General features: G+C 48.3%; 1 protein-coding gene across 1 annotated transcript in view; it reads left to right on the top strand.

The window, feature by feature from the left end:
• The first annotated feature begins 6,012 nt into the window (after positions 1-6,012).
• Positions 6,013-19,266, top strand: part of PCDH19 (protocadherin 19) — a 100,481-nt gene continuing 87,227 nt past the window's right edge. The window contains exons 1-3 of the mRNA XM_008529548.2: positions 6,013-9,044; positions 11,822-11,962; positions 12,666-12,993. Coding sequence (XP_008527770.2) covers positions 6,898-9,044; positions 11,822-11,962; positions 12,666-12,993 — 2,616 coding nt within the window. The 5' untranslated portion in view covers positions 6,013-6,897. The remainder of the gene's footprint in view (positions 9,045-11,821; positions 11,963-12,665; positions 12,994-19,266) is intronic.

Here is a 19,266-nt window from a genome sequence, read left to right as displayed (position 1 = left end):
AAGGCTGAGCATTATCTGATCAGAGTGCCTTTGAAGGGAGAGCTTTCTGTTTTCATAAGCGGTGGTGGTTGGGAACAATAACAGTTGGCGTGAGTTTGCACCTAGGAAAATAGCATTTGGGATCTGCTTGGAGAGAATTCACATGAAAAGGTTGAGGCAATAACGCTGCGAGCCCAAATGGTGCTGTCAAAACATCACAGGTAGTCACTGCAGGGTAGTACAGAGGGTGTTAGAGAGCAGTGTCATTTATTGAAATGTATCTGCTGATTTAGCCTTTGCTAATTAAATGGTCCCCATGATGTGTGTTTATTTAAGGATAGTTATGAGTTTTACAGCAGCAGGGATTTGGCCCTGTGGGAAGTGCCATTCCTAAAGAGAGGGGTAAGCATGGAGGGGGCTTAGGCATAGCTTCTTCGGGGACACTGGCCTTGTCAAAATGAGAAGACTTGGAGTGATTAATATATTTCTGTCTCTTTTTCACCACTGTCCCCTACTTCTCTTGTGTTTCTTGGAAAAGGCAGGCATCAGGGCCGTAGTGAATAGTTTTAGCACATAAGGAACATTTTCTCTACTCTTTGTTTTCCTGCTACAGCTCCCTAGCTGTCACTGTTATCCTCTGTCACAGGGTGACAACTGGGGTGGGGTTTGGGAGGAAAAAGTACAGAGGACCTCAAAGGCTTTTTCTTATTACCCTTCTCTAGTCTTCTTGGTATTTCAGAAGGGTCAGAAACAGCATCCAGGATGGTGGAAACTGCACCCCATCCCTGCCCAGCAGGTTTACATGCTTGGCTGCTGCTCTTAATGCCTTTCCTTGTGATACTTGGGACAGTGTGTGTATGTATGTGGGGGGGCACTAACTAGAAATTGGGCAATCACTTTGGGCAGAAGAGAACGGTATTTCAGGAAGCTGTTAACATGATATACCTCACCCTAGTTCCCCCTCTAGCAAAATCTATAGTACGTAGAATTACATGCGCTCTTAAATTAATCAACTGAATTTAAAACTTCACAAGGTCAAGGACTATCTTTAAAAAAATTCTCAGTCCCTAACACAATGCTGGGCACACAGCCAGCACTTGTTGATTTCACAAGGGAAGTGGCTGAGTTTTGTGTAATGAGGTCATCTTGGCATATCATTGAACTGCTCTGCGACTCCGCTTCCACATCTGCAGAGTCTCTTTACCTCCCAGGGATATCGTAAAGATTAAATAAGATGATGACTTTAATAATGACACTTTGCAGTTTTGTGCTGTTTCCTCCATTTTCATTCCTTGATTCTCTGTACTCTAGGCATTGTAACTTAAGTAAGGAGATCAGATATGCAGGCTGGAAAGGTTAGACTTTGGCTGGTTCTTTTGCATTTTATATTCTCTTTAATGAGTAAAGGATATCATACAATGATGTTGTACACAGCCTGGCTTCAGAGTGTAGTCCTCCTCCATAAGCCCTCACTGGTCTAACAGTCAGGAGACCAAAATCCAGTCACAGGGTGTTACAAGCATCTCTATCTTCGACTTCGGCTGTTTTTTAAATCAAGCTTTTCTTTCTAAGAGAACCTCATCAGGCAGCCAGTCAAATTGGTTGGGAAGAATGGGATGTCCATGAGATGCAACAAAAGCCAAGCTAGAAGATGATCCACTTTTTGCAGCAAGGGCAGAGGGATGGGATGGGAGGAGGAAGGGAGAGAAAGAGAATGGAGTTATTTGAGAGCTAATCTCTTCAAAGCTTGAAGCAAACATTTTAAAAAACACATTTCAGAAAGCTCCCTTAAACTTGCCAGTGCTACAGTTCTCATATCCTGTTTTCTTAGTTCCTAACATCAATTTTAACCTTTTTGAATAAAACCTACTACCCTATCCTTATCAATATCGGTACTGCAAGAATTATCCTCACGCACTGGATTGATTCAAATGTAAAGATTTCCCCATTTTGGTCTTCTTCTTCCATTGCCCTTCAGCATTATTTCAGTGGCGTGGCTGAAATTTTATAGATAACAAATATCTCTTTACTAATTTTTATTCTGCCCCCAGTGACCCAAATTGCTGTCTTGGCCCAGAAAGTTGGCCAGGCAGCATAGCACTGTAGTTGGTACCTAGGGCCTAATGTTTAGCAGCAAAAGTTGGATGAAAAATACTGATGATGGTCACTAGATGTCCCTCTTGTGTCTCTAAAGAGGCTGAGGAGGCGGGGCTCTCTTCAGGATTGAAGTAAAGGGAAGCTAAGTCTGAACTTTTTGTTTTTATTTCCTACACGCAGAATGGTTTTATTCAGTTAATTAATAAATTTCTGATCATAAAGGTGTTTCAGCCACTCATTTAGTCAATAGCATTGTTGGAGTATCATGATAGAGTGTGCCTATGCCTATTAGAAAAAAATACATTCTGAGAGCAAACAGTGTTAGGATTATCTGTAGAAACCGGCTGGGGGGATGGAAGAGCTCTTTTGGAGGGGAGGTGTAACTATCACTTTGAGCTTGGGGGTGATGGGAAAGAGGGAAATCAGAGGCACATGACTCTGTCTCCCTCAGCACCTGGATTGGTAAAAGCTGTTGGGTGTAGCTGCAAGTACTCGGGGTGCTCTGCTTGGAAAGGAGGGGCAGCTTCAATGTGAACAGCAAGGGAGTAGGAAGCAGGGAACCCAGTGCCATCTCCTTAGCGAAGAGCGCGTTTGTCTTTGCAAATGCAGACCATGTCTTTACAATGTGATTGCAATTACAAGGGTAACGACATTGTACATGAATTGAATTCTCCTATTTATCTTTAAAAGACAGCAGAATATAGACATTCTATTAACACTCCCCAAGGTAAGAGGTCCGCAGCCTTCTTATCTTGTTGTGTGCATCTTTTCAGATGCCACGGCAATGTTAATCATTTTACCTGAGTAATTCTTCCATTTCTCGTTACCTGGGGGATTGTTAATGGCCAAGACTACTTCTCAGACTCTTTGCTCCCGCTCAATCAAGCCGTGGAGGCGCCAGTTTACTTTTATTGATCAGTGGGTTCCTGACAGCCTTCGCCACAAGGAAGCAGCATCATCCTTTTTTAACTTAAAGGGAACAGATCGCCTTAAAGTTTACAGCTAAAAGCTTCTAAGCATAGCATACAAACATTTTAGCATGCTGCTAATTGTTCTGTTTAAATAGTCCAAGCAATATTTTAGAAAGCTGCCAAACGCCGGACTCACATCCCGTGATCAGATAGCAAACCCATTTCAAATGCCTTTTTAGGCCTTTTTAATTAGACCAAGATGCACTTCATTCCCACTCGCTGACATCAAAGGTAAATAACTGTGATAAATCAAATGGAGCCCTTCTCTTTGCGCAGCCCGCGAGGTGCGCCCGCGCTGCCTGCCATGTTGTCACTCTCCTCCACTACTTGCCCATTTCTCCAACAGGGTCTGCAGAAAACAGGGCAGGCCACGGGGCTCCCTGGAGCCACAACTCTGCTGTCCACCCGCCCCTCTAAATGACCGAAATTAAATGATACTCATTGCAGATGCTTCGATTTTCTCCCTGATGTTCTGGGCTGAATTGCATCCTAATGTGAAAGAATGAAACGACCTCCACGCGGAAAGCGGATCACGCTCCCCACACCCTCCCCCTTGGTCTCCGATGCACGTTCAGGAGGTCGCAACCTCACTCCCGAAATAATTTCTTTCTGTAGGAGGAAGCTGTCTTCTCCTTCCTCCCGCCAAGGTAAAGGCTGCTAAACTAGCTCGTCTTGGAAGGAGAAATATATTTTAAGTGCAGCTGGGTTCCTCTCTGCAAGAAGATGGCAGTTTTGAAAAAGCTATTTTGTGTCCAAATGCCTTTTTTCCTTTTCTTGTTTAATGTTTTTTTAAAGGGTAAAAGTGAGTCTCATTTTTAAGCCCATAGGCTCGGGCCAACATCGCTGGGCTAATTAATGAGTTTGCTCACCCAAGACTCCCAAATATCCCAGACGACTCCCTCAGAAGGGAGGTTTACTCTTCCAAGAATTGCGAAATCAGGAGCCGGTCCCCTCCACCCACAATCTATGATGAAAAGACCCAACTTGTTCAGCGGGGTGCTTTTGATTCTTCCCGCCGGTGACCTTAATTAAGAGCCTCAGAACGGGGCAGGGAGGAGTCCCCCTTTGTCCCCAGGGCGCCTTCAGTCCGGAAGGTAAGCCGAGTTTGATGTCAGCCCCAGCCACGCCGGCCTCCCGCTTCCCAGCACTGGCACACGCCGCCGCCGCCGCCACCACCGCCCGAGAGGTGCTGGCAGCCCACTGGGAGCGAGGCTTCGCCGGAAGGCTGGGGCGCCCCGCACACCGGCGCCGGCTCCAGCTGCCGGAGACCTACGCGGACTGCGCGCCAGCCTTGCAGATCCCGCCGGGCTCCGGGCTCTCCCAGTGTGGCTCGGCGCGGCGGCGTCCGATCCACTGGCTCTTCTCAAACGTACAGTTTATTTATAGGAAGCTAAATTCTCCAACAGGGTAGGGTGAGGGGCAACAAAATGTGTCCAGCCCTCTCCGCGGCTCAGTCCCTGCACCGCAGATTCCATTTGATTAACAAGCCACAGACAAGAGTGAACCGAACCAGGCCAGGGGCCCTGCTCCGGGGGGCGGGGGCGAGGGGGGAGTGCCGCGTCTGCCCGGGAAGGAGGAATTGGGGTGACGGTCCGGGAGGATGGCTGCTGCGGTTCTCAATTGAAGTGAAGACTCACCGGCCAAGAGCCGGATGAATGATCACCTCGGGGGCGCTTTCTCCTTCCCTTTTTTCCTTCCACTACCAGAGAAGGAGAGGAGAGGAAGACAGAAACAGACAGAGGACTCTAGGGCGAAGAGACAAAGGAGGGGAGAGAATATGAAGATTATATTCAAGATATGAATATATGTGAGGGAGACAATCACTCTAAGAGAATCAAATCCTCATCTTTCCTGCAATCTCTACAAACACGATCGGCGCGCAGTTCCCGGGGAAGCTCAGCCGCAGCACCAGCACGCACCCCTCCCCGCTCCAACTTGCCCTCTTGTCCCCGCTTGGCCTGCCCCCCTGCCCTCCCCTAACTCCCGCCCCGGCTCTGCCGGCCAGGGTATCACTTGGTCCCGCCAGTGTGTAAGTTTCCGGCTCGCCCCGCCCCACCCCGCCCCCCGAGCCTTGGCCCCGCCCCAAGCCCTAAGCCCGCTGGGCGGCGCGCTGATTGGCTAGCGCCTGGCGTAGCCGGGCTCGGCAGCTCAGGCTCTTTCCGGCTTTCTCCAGACTCCACCGCCAGTAGTTTGCGGCATCGGGAGGAGCAGCAGCAGCAGTAGCGGCGGCGGCGGCGGCGGGCGCAGGGCGCAGGGGGGAGACGGACGAGCGGGCGCAGAAGGCAGCACAGCTCCCGCGCACCATGCCGGGTTTGCCCGGAGGGCACTGGCACCCGCGTCCCTAGCCCGGCGCGGGCCCTTGGCAGGTTGCGCTCCGCGGCATTCCGGCTGAGCGGATTCATCGGAGATCCAAAACCTCCCACTCCTGCTCGCTTACACTCCACACTCACACTCCCCCACCACACACTCACACACAGCCCGAGACAGAAAGAGAGAGCGACACAGACCTCCCGAGTGCGAGAGTGCCCGGGAGGGAGTGGAGCCCAGCGCGGCGCTGCCAGCGCCTCTCCGGGAGGATGGAATCAAGACGCTCCCGCAAGTAAACTTTGGCGGCGACGTAACCGTCAACCGTGGCAGCTGCTGAGGCGGACCCCAGCGACATGCGACTGAGCTAGGAGGGTTTCCTCCCGCGGCTGCGGCGGCGGAGGCGGCGGCGGCGGCGGCCCTCGGAGCGACACCCCAGCCCAGACCGGGGGAGGAGGAGAAGCCCCCGGTACGCGCGGCGGCGGCCCCGCCTCTCCTGGCCGGTACTGTTGTCGCTTCCCCTCCCCTCCTCCCCATTCCCCGCCCCCCCCCCCCCCCCCGGGCCATTGGAAAGACCAGGACTTTGATTTTCTTGGACAAATTGCCATCGCCCCGTTTTCACAACTTGACCAGGAGGCTTGGGCTGCATTGGTAACTTTGATTTCCGACACGCAAACGCCCGCAGTCTAACTGTGCTGTTGGAAGGGGGGGACTTCGCGCCCACCTCGGATCCTGGACAGACGCGCCCGACAAGCTTTCCGAAGCCAGTCTCAGAGCGAGGGAGCGCGCTCTCTTCTCGGCAGCCTCTCTCCCCTCCCCCTTCCTCTGCCAGCCCCGGGACCGCTGTCCGGCTCAGCCAGATACTCGGGCGTTGCGGCGTTTGACAGGAACTCGAACTCCCGCCTGCGATTCCCCCTTCTCCCCAACAGGCCTCGAAAAGGTCAGCGTGGCCCCCCCGGACCCCGGAGGGAGCGTTCCAGGCGGGTCCTCTCTCCGCAGTGAGCCAGGAGTGCTGGGGGGAGGTCCTTGCGCATGCCAGGTGCACAGACAACGCGCTCGCCAGCCCCAGTGCCGGTGCGCCGCGGCGGACCGGGCAGTGCCTGAGAGGCTGCGCCCCCACTGCCCTCCCCTCTTTCGCCCCAAGTGCGGTCGGGACTCAGCCGCGTGTGGATCCGGCCGCTCAGACGCCTTCCGATCCGCAGCCCTGCGCCGCTGCGGCCAGTCGCGCCCGGCTAACTTTGAAGGGGGAAAACTGAGTAGCCGGGCTGGAGGGAGGGGGCTCGGGGCCGCGCGGCGCTCCCTTGGCCCCCCGGAGCCCCCGGGCCCCCCGCGAGCCCTCGCTGAGTCCGCCGCAACCTCAGCATTGGAGCCGGCGCGGGTGTCTCCCCCGCGCCGCCGGGCCGCCCTGGGCGGGACTCCTCCCGCGGCCTCCGGGGCCCCGGGGCGCGCGCAACAGGCGGCCCGAGCCAGCGGGAAGCTGGAGCGCCGGCGGCGTCGGCCTCGGAGGGGTGTGGAGAGGCGAGGCCAGGCAGAGCCCCGCGCAGCCATGGAGTCGCTCCTGCTGCCGGTGCTGCTGCTGTTGGCCGTACTGTGGACGCAGGCGGCCGCCCTCATTAACCTCAAGTACTCGGTGGAAGAGGAGCAGCGCGCCGGGACGGTGATCGCCAACGTGGCCAAGGACGCGCGCGAGGCGGGCTTCGCACTGGACCCACGGCAGGCCTCTGCCTTCCGTGTGGTGTCCAACTCAGCTCCGCACCTGGTGGACATCAACCCCAGCTCGGGCTTGCTGGTCACCAAGCAGAAGATTGACCGCGACCTGCTGTGCCGCCAGAGCCCCAAGTGCATCATCTCGCTCGAGGTCATGTCCAGCTCAATGGAGATCTGCGTGATTAAAGTGGAGATCAAGGATCTGAACGACAACGCGCCCAGCTTCCCGGCGGCACAGATCGAGCTGGAGATCTCGGAGGCAGCCAGCCCAGGCACGCGCATCCCGCTGGACAGCGCCTACGACCCGGACTCGGGCAGCTTTGGCGTGCAGACGTATGAGCTCACGCCGAATGAGCTGTTCGGTCTGGAGATCAAGACGCGCGGAGACGGCTCACGCTTTGCCGAACTCGTGGTGGAAAAGAGCCTGGACCGCGAGACGCAGTCGCACTACAGCTTTCGAATCACTGCACTCGACGGCGGCGATCCGCCGCACCTGGGCACTGTTGGCCTTAGCATCAAGGTGACTGACTCCAATGACAACAACCCGGTGTTTGGCGAGTCCACCTATGCGGTGAGCGTACCAGAGAACTCACCTCCCAACACGCCCGTCATCCGCCTCAACGCCAGTGACCCAGACGAGGGCACCAATGGCCAGGTGGTGTACTCATTCTACGGCTACGTCAACGACCGCACGCGTGAGCTCTTCCAAATTGACCCGCACAGCGGCCTGGTCACGGTCACCGGTGCCCTAGACTATGAAGAGGGCCACGTGTATGAATTGGACGTGCAGGCCAAGGACCTGGGGCCCAACTCCATCCCGGCACACTGCAAGGTCACAGTCAGCGTTCTGGACACCAATGACAACCCGCCGGTCATCAACCTGCTGTCGGTCAACAGCGAGCTGGTGGAGGTGAGCGAGAGCGCCCCCCCGGGCTACGTGATTGCACTGGTGCGGGTGTCTGATCGTGACTCCGGCCTCAATGGGCGCGTGCAGTGCCGTTTGCTGGGTAACGTGCCCTTTCGGCTGCAGGAGTATGAGAGCTTCTCCACTATCCTGGTGGACGGACGGCTGGACCGGGAGCAACACGACCAGTACAACCTCACGATCCAAGCGCGTGACGGCGGCGTGCCCATGCTGCAGAGTGCCAAGTCCTTTACTGTGCGCATCACCGATGAGAATGACAACCACCCGCACTTCTCTAAGCCCTACTACCAGGTCATTGTGCAGGAGAACAACACACCCGGCGCCTATTTGCTTTCTGTGTCTGCCCGAGACCCCGACCTGGGTCTCAATGGCAGTGTCTCCTACCAGATCGTGCCGTCGCAGGTGCGAGACATGCCTGTCTTCACCTATGTCTCCATCAACCCCAACTCGGGTGACATCTACGCGCTGCGATCTTTCAACCACGAGCAGACCAAGGCATTCGAATTTAAGGTGCTGGCCAAGGATGGCGGCCTGCCCTCGCTGCAGAGCAACGCCACGGTTCGAGTCATCATCCTCGACGTCAATGACAATACCCCGGTCATCACGGCCCCACCCTTGATCAACGGCACCGCCGAGGTCTACATCCCCCGCAACTCCGGCATAGGCTACCTGGTGACCGTTGTCAAAGCAGACGACTACGACGAGGGCGAGAACGGCCGGGTCACCTACGACATGACCGAGGGCGACCGCGGCTTCTTTGAAATAGACCAGGTCAATGGCGAAGTCAGAACCACTCGCACCTTCGGCGAGAGCTCCAAGGCTTCCTATGAGCTTATTGTAGTGGCCCACGACCACGGCAAGACGTCTCTCTCCGCCTCTGCGCTCGTCCTAATCTACCTGTCCCCTGCTCTGGACGCCCAAGAGTCAATGGGCTCGGTGAACTTGTCCCTGATTTTCATTATTGCCCTGGGCTCCATTGCCGGCATCCTCTTTGTCACTATGATCTTCGTGGCAATTAAGTGCAAGCGAGACAACAAAGAGATCCGGACCTACAACTGCAGGTAGAGCCAACTTTTCTTTCTTTCTTTGTCTTGGATGAATAAGGTGTTATCTGTCTCTCTGTGTGAAAATCCCAGTGCTTTCGTTTCCTACTTAAATGCATGCACCATACCTACAGCGCTTCTTTTTGGAGGGAGGAAAAGTTTGTGGCAGTACAAGTTGATCAATTCTTTTGATCTGACAATTTGCTGGAAGACAATCACTTACTGTTAGAATGGATTCTGTCACATAATGATGATGAGAAGAAAAGCAATTATCGTTTTAAAATTTGCACAGCTGTCTCTGTGAAGTTATGGCAGAAAAAAATGAGAGAGAGAGAGAGAGAGAGAGGGAGAGAGAGAGAGAGACAGAGAGAGGGAGAGAAAGGGAGGGAGATTGATTGATTTTCAGCAGAACCAGCAAGTACCACAACTTGATTTTGGGGGACAGTGTTTTGGGGGCAGGTGCTGAAAGGAGAGGGAGGGCTGGCAGCTGCCCCATCCTGTTGTAGAGAGAAACTCTGAAGATAGCCTGTGAGTGGGAATCTAAGGTAGAAAACAGAGAGTTTAGGGAAGAGAGAACAGGAATGTGTGGGGAAGCAGGTAATTAGTGTTTTTTAGTGTGTTCTTGGCTTGTTTTGTATCCAGTTCCCAAAGATCTGGCTATGTAAAGTGAAATTCTACCAGTCATCTGTGTTTTCAAATATCTGGTTGGTTGGTGGAGTGGAGACCAAACATCCCAATGAGGGACAAGACTTTGCATCCAGGTGTTTCAGTAAAAATAGCAATCTTCTGGAGTTGATAGTGCTTTCCTCTAATGTGGGTATCTGCTGTGGCATTAAGATCTAGTCCCTACCAGTGGATGTCACTATGAGCTATTGTGTTAGAATTTCCTTCTTTGAACTGTGTGCAAGATGTGTGTTTGTGTGTGTGTGTGGGGGGGGGGAATAGAAATGTGTAAACTGGAATGATGTGTAGTATTTTTTTTAAAAGATTTCCTGATAAGAACATTAGAGGGTCTTGCTGAAGCCCTTCCTTACAATTGGATAGAACAACTAATTCTAAGTATTTCTAAAATCTAATTTAGGATGATACATGTAATTTTTTTCCAGCAGTGTCTTATCGAAACGGTTGAAAAAAAGTTGTTTCTTTAGTTTGCTGAAAATGAATGATGCTGCTATTTCCAACCAAGGTGTGTGTGCTTCCAACACACCTACACATCCAGTGTGTCTTTTGAGCCATCTGTGCTTGCATGTTAATCAGTCAAAATATGTTTCTGTAGGTCCGATTTGTATTTGACACCATTTGAAATGCACACTTCTGTGAATCAGAGTCCCCTGAATATGTAACAGCCATGCAATTATTGTTTCCCTTTTACTATTCTCTGCGTTACACAAGTTAGTAGACAAATGCTAACCACACATGAATATCAATCAGGTGCCATAAAAGAGCAGCTGCAATGCCTCATAAATGCTTTAATCCTGTTACTAGTGAAATGGCCGTGACTTTTCTTTCCTTCAGCTCCGAGTCATTTCAGATGGGAGAAATGGAAATTAATATTGCTCTTACCTTTGAAACCTGTGACTGCCAGTGGCGATTTTTATAGGAGAAAAATGCGGGGTCTATAAAATTTTATTTATATGGAGATAATGATAGAGGGGACTCTTCTAAAGCATTTCCTCAGCATAAAGTAAAGGCACAAGACCCTTTCCTTGGTGAAGAAGAAATCAGTTTGAAATAAAGATATTGAAGGCTTTGCCACCTCTTGGTGATGTATGACTAGAAGCGAGAGCTCTTTCCATGAGCTTGCCAGAGAGATCATTAAAACAGGGAGCAGAGCATTTGAATTGGAAAAAAAAAAGAGGCAAATCTCAATGTTCTCTAACTTCACTCACATGTGTATTTGAAAAGAGCCCTGTTCCCTGTGATGGTTTGAGATTAATGAAGTACAGTTTAATTAAATAATTGGTCAATACAGAAAGGGTTGCGATGAATGCCTCAGCTGAATAATTGGACGGGGCATTGCCAAACTTACCCATCAAGGGTAAACAAAATGATTAGAACTTCCCATTGATTCCGTAAACAGATTAGAAAAGAAAATCAACCCTAGTCCTGGGGTCTTTGGGATTTTATCTGCTCCCAAGCCCCAGTAACATCAGCTTGCCATCGCTGCAAGTCTGCCTGAGCACAGAGAGAAAGGGTGAGGGGAACTCAACTGCTCAGCTCAGGAAGATCCCTGGGACAGAGCAAGAATTTGCCTCTGGAGATATGCAATCTCCCCGTCTGCTCAGACTTCTTAGAAACCTAAAGTTCAAGAGCTTGTCTTTCCATGTATTAGGCAGAGGTTTCTTGTTCTCAGCTTCTGCAGAGCCTCTTCCTCAAATGCATTCATTTATGAGACTTGCGAGATGATCTGCAATTGCTGCTTGAATTGGACTTCCTTTTTGTATTCAGACAATTAGCCTTGTCGAGTGAAAATACAGGCACAGTCTTTCCCTTGTAAAGATCAACCTGTATTACTTATTAACCCTGTTTTGCTGATTATTGCCTAGAAATTGAATTTCCAAACAATAAGCTGATTCATTATGTGCAAAGTAATAAATGACTGAGAATCTGGCTACATTTTAATGTATTTCTTTTGACAAGTCTCTTAATGCTTGGTGTCTTTGGTGCACGTTGCTGGGCCTGTGTCAGTGTTAATTAAATTGAGCTCTTTATGTTCCAGTTGCAGCACAGCTGCTTGTAGGTACACCTGAATGGAGAAGGATGCTGAATGCACTAACCTTTAAATTCCTTTGCAGTAATTGTTTAACCATCACTTGTCTCCTCGGCTGTTTTATAAAAGGACAAAACAGCAAGTGTCTGCATTGCATCTCGGTTTCTCCCATTAGCGAGGAGCAAGACAAAAAGGCAGAGGAGAAAGTGAGCCTAAGGGGAAAGAGGTAAAAAGGCATTTCCCCTCATTCAAATGGGTTTGGCTATCAGATTTCTCTAGGAGAGGAGGGGATGGGGTGGGGAGTAGAAGGGAGCAGGGCTAAGGCGGGGGGAAGGAGGGTGTGGAGGAGAGGACTTGAGGATATGTTGAAGGACGGGGTCTGATCTCCTACCCTAGTCCAAAACTGATCAGGTCAATCATAGAGGAAGTGATTGAGGGTGTTTGCCACATGGCAAATGCCTGGAGTAACTGGAAAGGGTTTTTTTTTTTTTTTTTTTTTTTTTAATTTCCTTCCATCTCCTCTTCTGTTAAATTAGGACTTGCTTCTTATTTCACCCAGGAGTTCCTCTGGGTTCCAGGGAAGCTCCAGATTTGAGCATTTTCATGCTTTCTCTCCCATAGGCTCAACTTTCCCTGTCCCCCCACCCTTGCTAAATGGCCACTTAGAATGAGAAATTCCAAATCCAAAGTATAGAAACTTTTTGGGGGGGGGTGGGAGTGGGAGGTTACTATGTTTAATATGAAAACTGTATGGCCCTCAGCTTGTTTTCGCATGTAAAAAGCACAGGGAGAAACCCGATGATGTAATGCGCCAGAATAAGAAGCTGGAGCAGAGATGGGGTACAACCCTTTGAGGTGCTTAATGTTTGTTAATCAATGCGTGGTTTGGGAGGGCGTTAGCGATACATGCTGCCTTTTCTGTCACATAGAATCGCTGAGTACTCCTATGGGCATCAAAAGAAATCAAGCAAGAAGAAAAAAATCAGTAAGAATGACATCCGCCTGGTACCCCGGGATGTGGAGGAGACAGACAAGATGAATGTTGTCAGTTGCTCCTCCCTGACCTCATCCCTCAACTATTTCGACTACCACCAGCAAACACTGCCCCTGGGCTGCCGCCGCTCTGAGAGCACTTTTCTGAATGTGGAGAATCAGAACACCCGCAATACCAGCGCCAACCACATCTATCATCACTCTTTCAACAGCCAGGGCCCCCAGCAGCCAGACCTGATCATCAACGGTGTGCCTCTGCCTGAGGTGAGTACAGCTAAGCGGCTCTGTGAGGTCCACCTAGACCTCTTACCCCTGCTGCTCCCTGGACCCCATAGGCCTCTATGCTGGCATGTCCCCTGGCAGGGGTGGGGAGAACTCTGCCTAAGCCTCTTTCCGTAGTCAGGGTTTGCTACCCGTGCTTCTTGGGTCAAAGGGTAACCCAACGTACGGGACCTTTGTAGGGGTGAATGTTGGGAGTGGGAGCTCAAGGGATCTAAGCCTTTGGAATCCCTGTATGGTATTCTGGCACAATATGAATTGGCTCCACCTGTGGCAGATACACGGCATGCTTGCCAGACAGTGAGACCCGTAGTACAGTTAAAGTGGCTGAGAAAGAGTCAACAAGTAGTGTTAAAGATGGATGAACCCTAGAATGTTCAGGGGCCAATGTCCCAGTGTGTGAGTGATTTAGCCTCCTGAAGCTCCCGTATGCTTTTTCTTTGGCCATATACATGCTTTGCCAAGAATATAGATGGACTGGTCAAGGGGAGGCAAACAAAACAATAAAAGAGGCACTTTGCCATTTCTTGGTAGCCCTTATGGTGACATTTGGCAAATGAAGAGGTTGAAATTGTCACTAATAATGAAAATTTCAAGAATTAACTATGTATTTGAGTTAGCTCTGTTTCCATTTACTGGAAATGAATATTTTCAAATAGAAGTATTTTTTCTTTAACACTATGTGGTCCATTGTTTTCTGGCTATTGAAATATTTCAGGGTAGTAGGATGATAATGTGGATGATGGTCATTGGGCGACTGGGTGGAAGACTATAAATGACAGTTCTTAAGTTGATTTCATTTTTCTATGAATAGCTTAAGTCCCTCTTTGGTTGGAAATTTGATGCACTGGGAGGCATATGCCCTCTTCCGGGCCACTAATGAAAGGAAGACTGCATACTTGGAGAGCACTTCCATATTTTTCGAAGCACCGTTGCAACCATTGTCTCTTTTGAGCCTCACAGTCAGGTATCTTAGTAGATTGCCCTTCAGTAGATGATGAAATGAAGGTCCAGAGATGCTAAGGGACTTGTTCAGACTCATGGAACAGGACACCGAGAGAGAGGACTAGATCTCAGGGCTCTGTAACTCTCTGGCAAGTGCTGTTTCAGTGACACCTTCCTAGCTCAGAAATAATTCAGCCTGACATACTTGGGCTGATGGATATAAAATAGTCTCGTAGTATTTGTATCAATTTCATAGGGCAAAGAGTTTTAGGACCACTTGCATTGACTGTTTCTCCTAGTTCCTGAAAAATAATTCTCATTAGAATTAATGGCACCAAACAGCAGTGCTTTTAATGAGAAACTGATGATAATCTGCCAGCAACAAAACCACCAATATTTTCAATCTATAAACCTATAAATAAGGATTTATTGAAAATCCAGTATTATGCTAGGTAGGCTCAGTTATAATTATGAATGTCAGTGAATACTACTAGGGACTAGACCATAGAATTTTTGGAGGACTACTTGTGGACCACCAAGAGTTCAGCAATGGAGAGGGAGAGGTAGAGCTATGTAGTGGAATCAGATAGGCCATGATTTTGACTCTGGGGGACACCTCTTGCTATGGAATCCCTTTGAGTCTCTGTTTCCTCATCTACAAAATGGGCACATCTACCATGCAAGGTTGGTCCAAGGAGTAATATGATATTGTGAAATGTAAAGGGTCTGACACATAGGTGCCCCCTAAATCACAGATCTCTTCACTAGACAGTAATTGGAGAATCACGGTTGTAACGACCTGCACACCTAAGTGTGACTCCCTAGACACTTATGACCAAAGAGGAATTTAGCCTGGTTCTATATAGATAAGACCTACAGAGTGGTGTGGTTAGAGTATTCATGTTGGACATTTAAACAATTGGGGTAAAAGATGCCAAGGTTGTGGGTTCAGGTGCTGACCGCTGTTGCTTGTGGACATGGACAGAAGGATTGAATCCTGAGGGCTTGATGATTATTTATGCAATCAATTCAAGGCACTAGAAAAACATGAGCCCCAGTGTCTATGAGATACTTGGAAAGAGCAGGAGACATATGAGTATGTCTGCATGGTTTACCTAAGATCTTGGTGTTCTTTCTGAGATTCTTCCTTGGGTAGAATGAAACAAAGTAATGCTTTAATTATTTAGAAAAGCCATTTGAAGTCTGAATTCTGATCCTATACCTGACTCACAAAGCCAGATGCTTTCCTTATTTAAGAAAATCACACAGATCTAGTGTCTAGGGCTAGTCAGATCCAAGACAGCATGGACTAGACACAGTGAGGTTAAGTGTGTGTTTCTAATATGCAGTCCTGGAGAGTTCAACTGACAAATCCATTCAGAAAGGGGAGAGACCTACTCACAGCCAAGCATCTGTCACAAAGTCCTTCATGGGGAAGATGACACTTCTCCTTTTCTTTTTCTCATACCAGAGGTCCCTGAACATGGACTAGGTAAAATACCTAGGTACGGTGAAACCTATGAGAGAGCAAAAATGATTGATTCATACATTCAACTAGTATTTGTTGAGTGTCTACTCTTTGTAAGGTTCTGCTCTAGGCTCTGGTGTTAGAGAAATGAAAAAGATGGTCTCCGATATCACAGAATGCACATTCTAATGGGGAAGACAGGCATACAAATAGGTTATTTGCAGTACAGAGTGATAAATGCTGCTATGGGGTACAATCGGATATTTTTCATTCCTACGATAGTAATATCTTGATATCTTTCCTATTTTTTCTTTTCATTTTCCTCATTAATTAATTAATCCATCCAAGAAACTAACATTTATTAAGCAATTATAGCACAGAGTGATACGTACTATAGTGTGATAAAGATAAGAGTCTATGGAAATTTCTGTATTAAATCTTATGATGTCACTTACATTTTTCTTTATATTATTTCATTAAACCATTCTTTATTTGTTCATTTATTCAACCCAGTAGCGTTTACTGCACACTTAGAATGTGCCAGACACTGTACTACTTGCCATGGATACAAAAATAAAACACTTGCTCCTTGACCCCAGGGAGCTTACAGAGAGACAGGCAAGTAAACAGGTCATTTCAATTCAGGGTAACATCTCTTTCCTGAGCATACGTTACATTCTTACTCTTCAGATTGGGACCAAAAGTTGCTACACATTAGGTTCCTCTGCTGGACTACCTTGTGACGAACCCACTTCATTCCTTAGCTGCGGAGTCAGATACAGGACTTACTCACAATGGTGTTATAGAGGAGTCAGAACTGCTTCCCTCCCAGCACTCCATCACACAGTGAAGTTTATCACCATGGCATTAGATCAAATCAGTAAGCATTGTTTGAGTATCCACTATGTGCTGAGCTGTGTGGGAGGTCCCCTGGGGATCCCAAATAAATATAAGCAATAGCTTCTGCCCTCAGAGAGTTCACAGTCTAGTTGAGGAGCTAAGATCACCCCTGTGATTTCCCTGCAAGCAATACAAGAGTGTTTCCAACCAGTATTAATTTGTAGGCTCCTCAGTACCCCCCTTCTCCTCCTTCCATGGCAGCCTGGCCATCGTTTATATGGAGATTTACTGTTGAGCTCTCAAGGTTTTGTGCTGATTTGAGGGTAACTTTTGCATCATTGTACAAACCTAGCCACATCTGAACACTGCTGGCTCTAGAAACCAAAGGGAAGTGACTTTAAATGTAGTTAGGCAGGCAAGGTAAAAGGAATGGAGCACTAGTCTAGAGAATTGCAACTCGGCCTTTAGTATTACAGAGATCATCGTGCCTAGAGTTGTATAGTATTCACCTGCCCTCTGATGTTGGGCAGGAAATCAGCTATGTGGATTTTGTGGTTTTGTACACAAATTTGAAGAAGGAAAGTGGATGATGACTTTCGTAGAATTTTGTAGAATTAGAGGAAGACTTTTGTAGAATTAGTGATGTCAAGTATCTCTTAACTATTTTAAATTGAAGGGTGGGATTTGCAGTCCTTGGCATCCTGGTTCACTTAGTCCATAGACTTAGTGTATGTGTAAGTGAATGTGTGTGTGTGTGTGTGTGTGTGTGTGTGTGTATGAGTGTGTCGGGGGGGAGAGTGAAGAGAGAGGAAATGAGGTTGAAAGACAAAGAATGGAGAAGAGAGAAAGTAGGTTGTCAGTTTGCTAACGTTTTAAAAAAATATTTCAATTATTTTAGGGGCTCCTTAGTATAGCAAATAATTTTTCTTCCTATCTTATGGAATGGAGGCATGCCTACTGGGTACCTCTGGATGCTGGAAAGTGTTACTTCTTTGTACATTAGCACTCCTGCATTACCTTTTCTGTCACCCAGGCAGTGGTCATTGTTGGAGGAAAACAATACAGTTCATTTCCTTTACTGGGAATGGAGACTTGGGTGGGACCTCTTCCTGCCTTCAGGAGGGGTGAAATAGCCCAAACACCCAGTCTCTTTGGTGAGGTATTTTTTAATTTTAGTTTTCTAATGTCAGATATTTCTGAGCTGACAACTCTAAGAGTGACAGATGGCAAGCGCTTCCAGAATTCTAGTCATATAGGTGCATAGGAGTTTAGGGTTCCAACTCAATCTTGAGTTCTCTCTTTCTGTTTTTCTACTTTTCACTAGCAAACTGTAATGTCTTTGATATGAGACATCCTAAGCGTATGTGTGCACTCTGCTGTGGTCACACACAGAGCAGTTGCATAAGTAGCAGTGTAGTAGCTGTGGAAGAGTTTGCAGAACAAGGATGTATGGAGCAGACCAAAATGAATGCTTCTAATTATCCTACAGAAAGTCTCAATGCGTGTTATCTTAGTGCAAATTATGAAATTAAAACATCAGTTAGGCTTTGAAGAAAAAGAAGAAGTGAGAAATAGCTCAGCATGCTTTAATCCCTAAAACAGAGTTTTAAAGTTAGGGATTTGGAGTGGTTTGAGTGAAACTCTGGGCTAAGGAACTAGAAAAGCAGCCACAAACCTATCAGATGTCACATTCAGAAATCACTCGTAAATTAATAGGTGTGATGGGGCTGGTTTGTATAGCAAGGAAATGACACAAAGCACAACCTGCAATTGAAACAAACCTACAAATCCTTCAGTGAGCATTTTTTATTTTACTTTCCTTGTTATGACAGGGTCTTGGAACCATCCAAGTCTTATCCCTAAGGGTCCAAATTAACCCTCAGGCTGCAGAAGGAAGAAATGGAAAACAGTGCAGCCCACATCTTTTCAAGCGTGCTCACTCCAGTTTTCTTAAAAAATCAAAGGCTCCACTTCTACTAGTAGACATTCTAGGGCCACCTTTGCCTATATTGTGTCTTTACTGGCCCGTTTCACATCTAGCCCAGGCAGCGAGTTTCCCAGCGGGGATCTGCTTGCAAGATGTGTTCCAGAATAAACTGTTCCTCTGTCGTCTCCATGCAACTGCCGCAGAACTGAGCTAGTTTACATTAGTATTTGCTAATTTATTATTATCATTCCTTATTGGCAATTAACTGGTTACCTTAGAGATCACCTCTCTCCCTATACACCTTCACTAAAGTTGAGCTCAGCTAGAGCGCTTGCTAATGATCCTGAGATTTCTCTCCCTAGGGGACTGGAGCCAGGATATTTTCCATAGAAGGCTCTGAGGCTTTGGAATTCTTCTTATCTGAGGACCACTTGCTTTGGGTCCCAGTAGCCCCACCTGGTTTTTCTCTGATTGTCAGTCAGTCTTATAACGCAGGAGGAGCTGCAGACTTCTCCCCCCCTAACCTTGCCCTACTCTTGCCATGGCTTTGGTATACTACGCCCAGAGGCTGAAGTTAGAGGCTTGGGGGATTGCTTGCTGGGAGTTAGAGGACTAAAAAAGGATGAAGTCACCTCCTGGCAAAGCTGAAGTCTTTCAGTTATGGCGCTGCAGTGGATTTGAGGCGTCTGCTTGGAGTTTCAGATGTTGACCCCTCTGCATGTGTATCTCAGCTTCCAGGGCTTAGGGGAGGCCAAGCTTGGCTGGATCGAGTGTCTCAGATGTGGGTAAATGAAGCCATTTGTACAAGAGGCCTGTGTGTGAGAGGTGGGAGGCTGGCTCTGGAGCGGCCATTTTCCCCCCACTGAGAGGAGGCTTGATTTCTTGATGTGTGACTGGCTGGCCTTTAATGTCAGCCTCATTTACTTCGAACAATTGAGAGGCTTGAAGTGAAAGTCCCAGAGGATCAGTTGTTTGTAGAGGGAAATGCTCTTCAAGTTACATTTCCTCTTTGGCTGTTGTGTAGTTACGAGTGGTTTTTGTGTGGGCTGCATGGTGAGGGTCACTCTGCTTCCAGTGG

This window comes from Equus przewalskii, chromosome X, assembly GCF_037783145.1.
Source record: "Equus przewalskii isolate Varuska chromosome X, EquPr2, whole genome shotgun sequence".
Taxonomy (NCBI): Eukaryota; Metazoa; Chordata; class Mammalia; order Perissodactyla; family Equidae; genus Equus; species Equus przewalskii.
The sequence above is the reverse complement of the archived record's forward strand: the minus strand, read 5'-3'. Positions and strand labels throughout refer to the sequence as shown.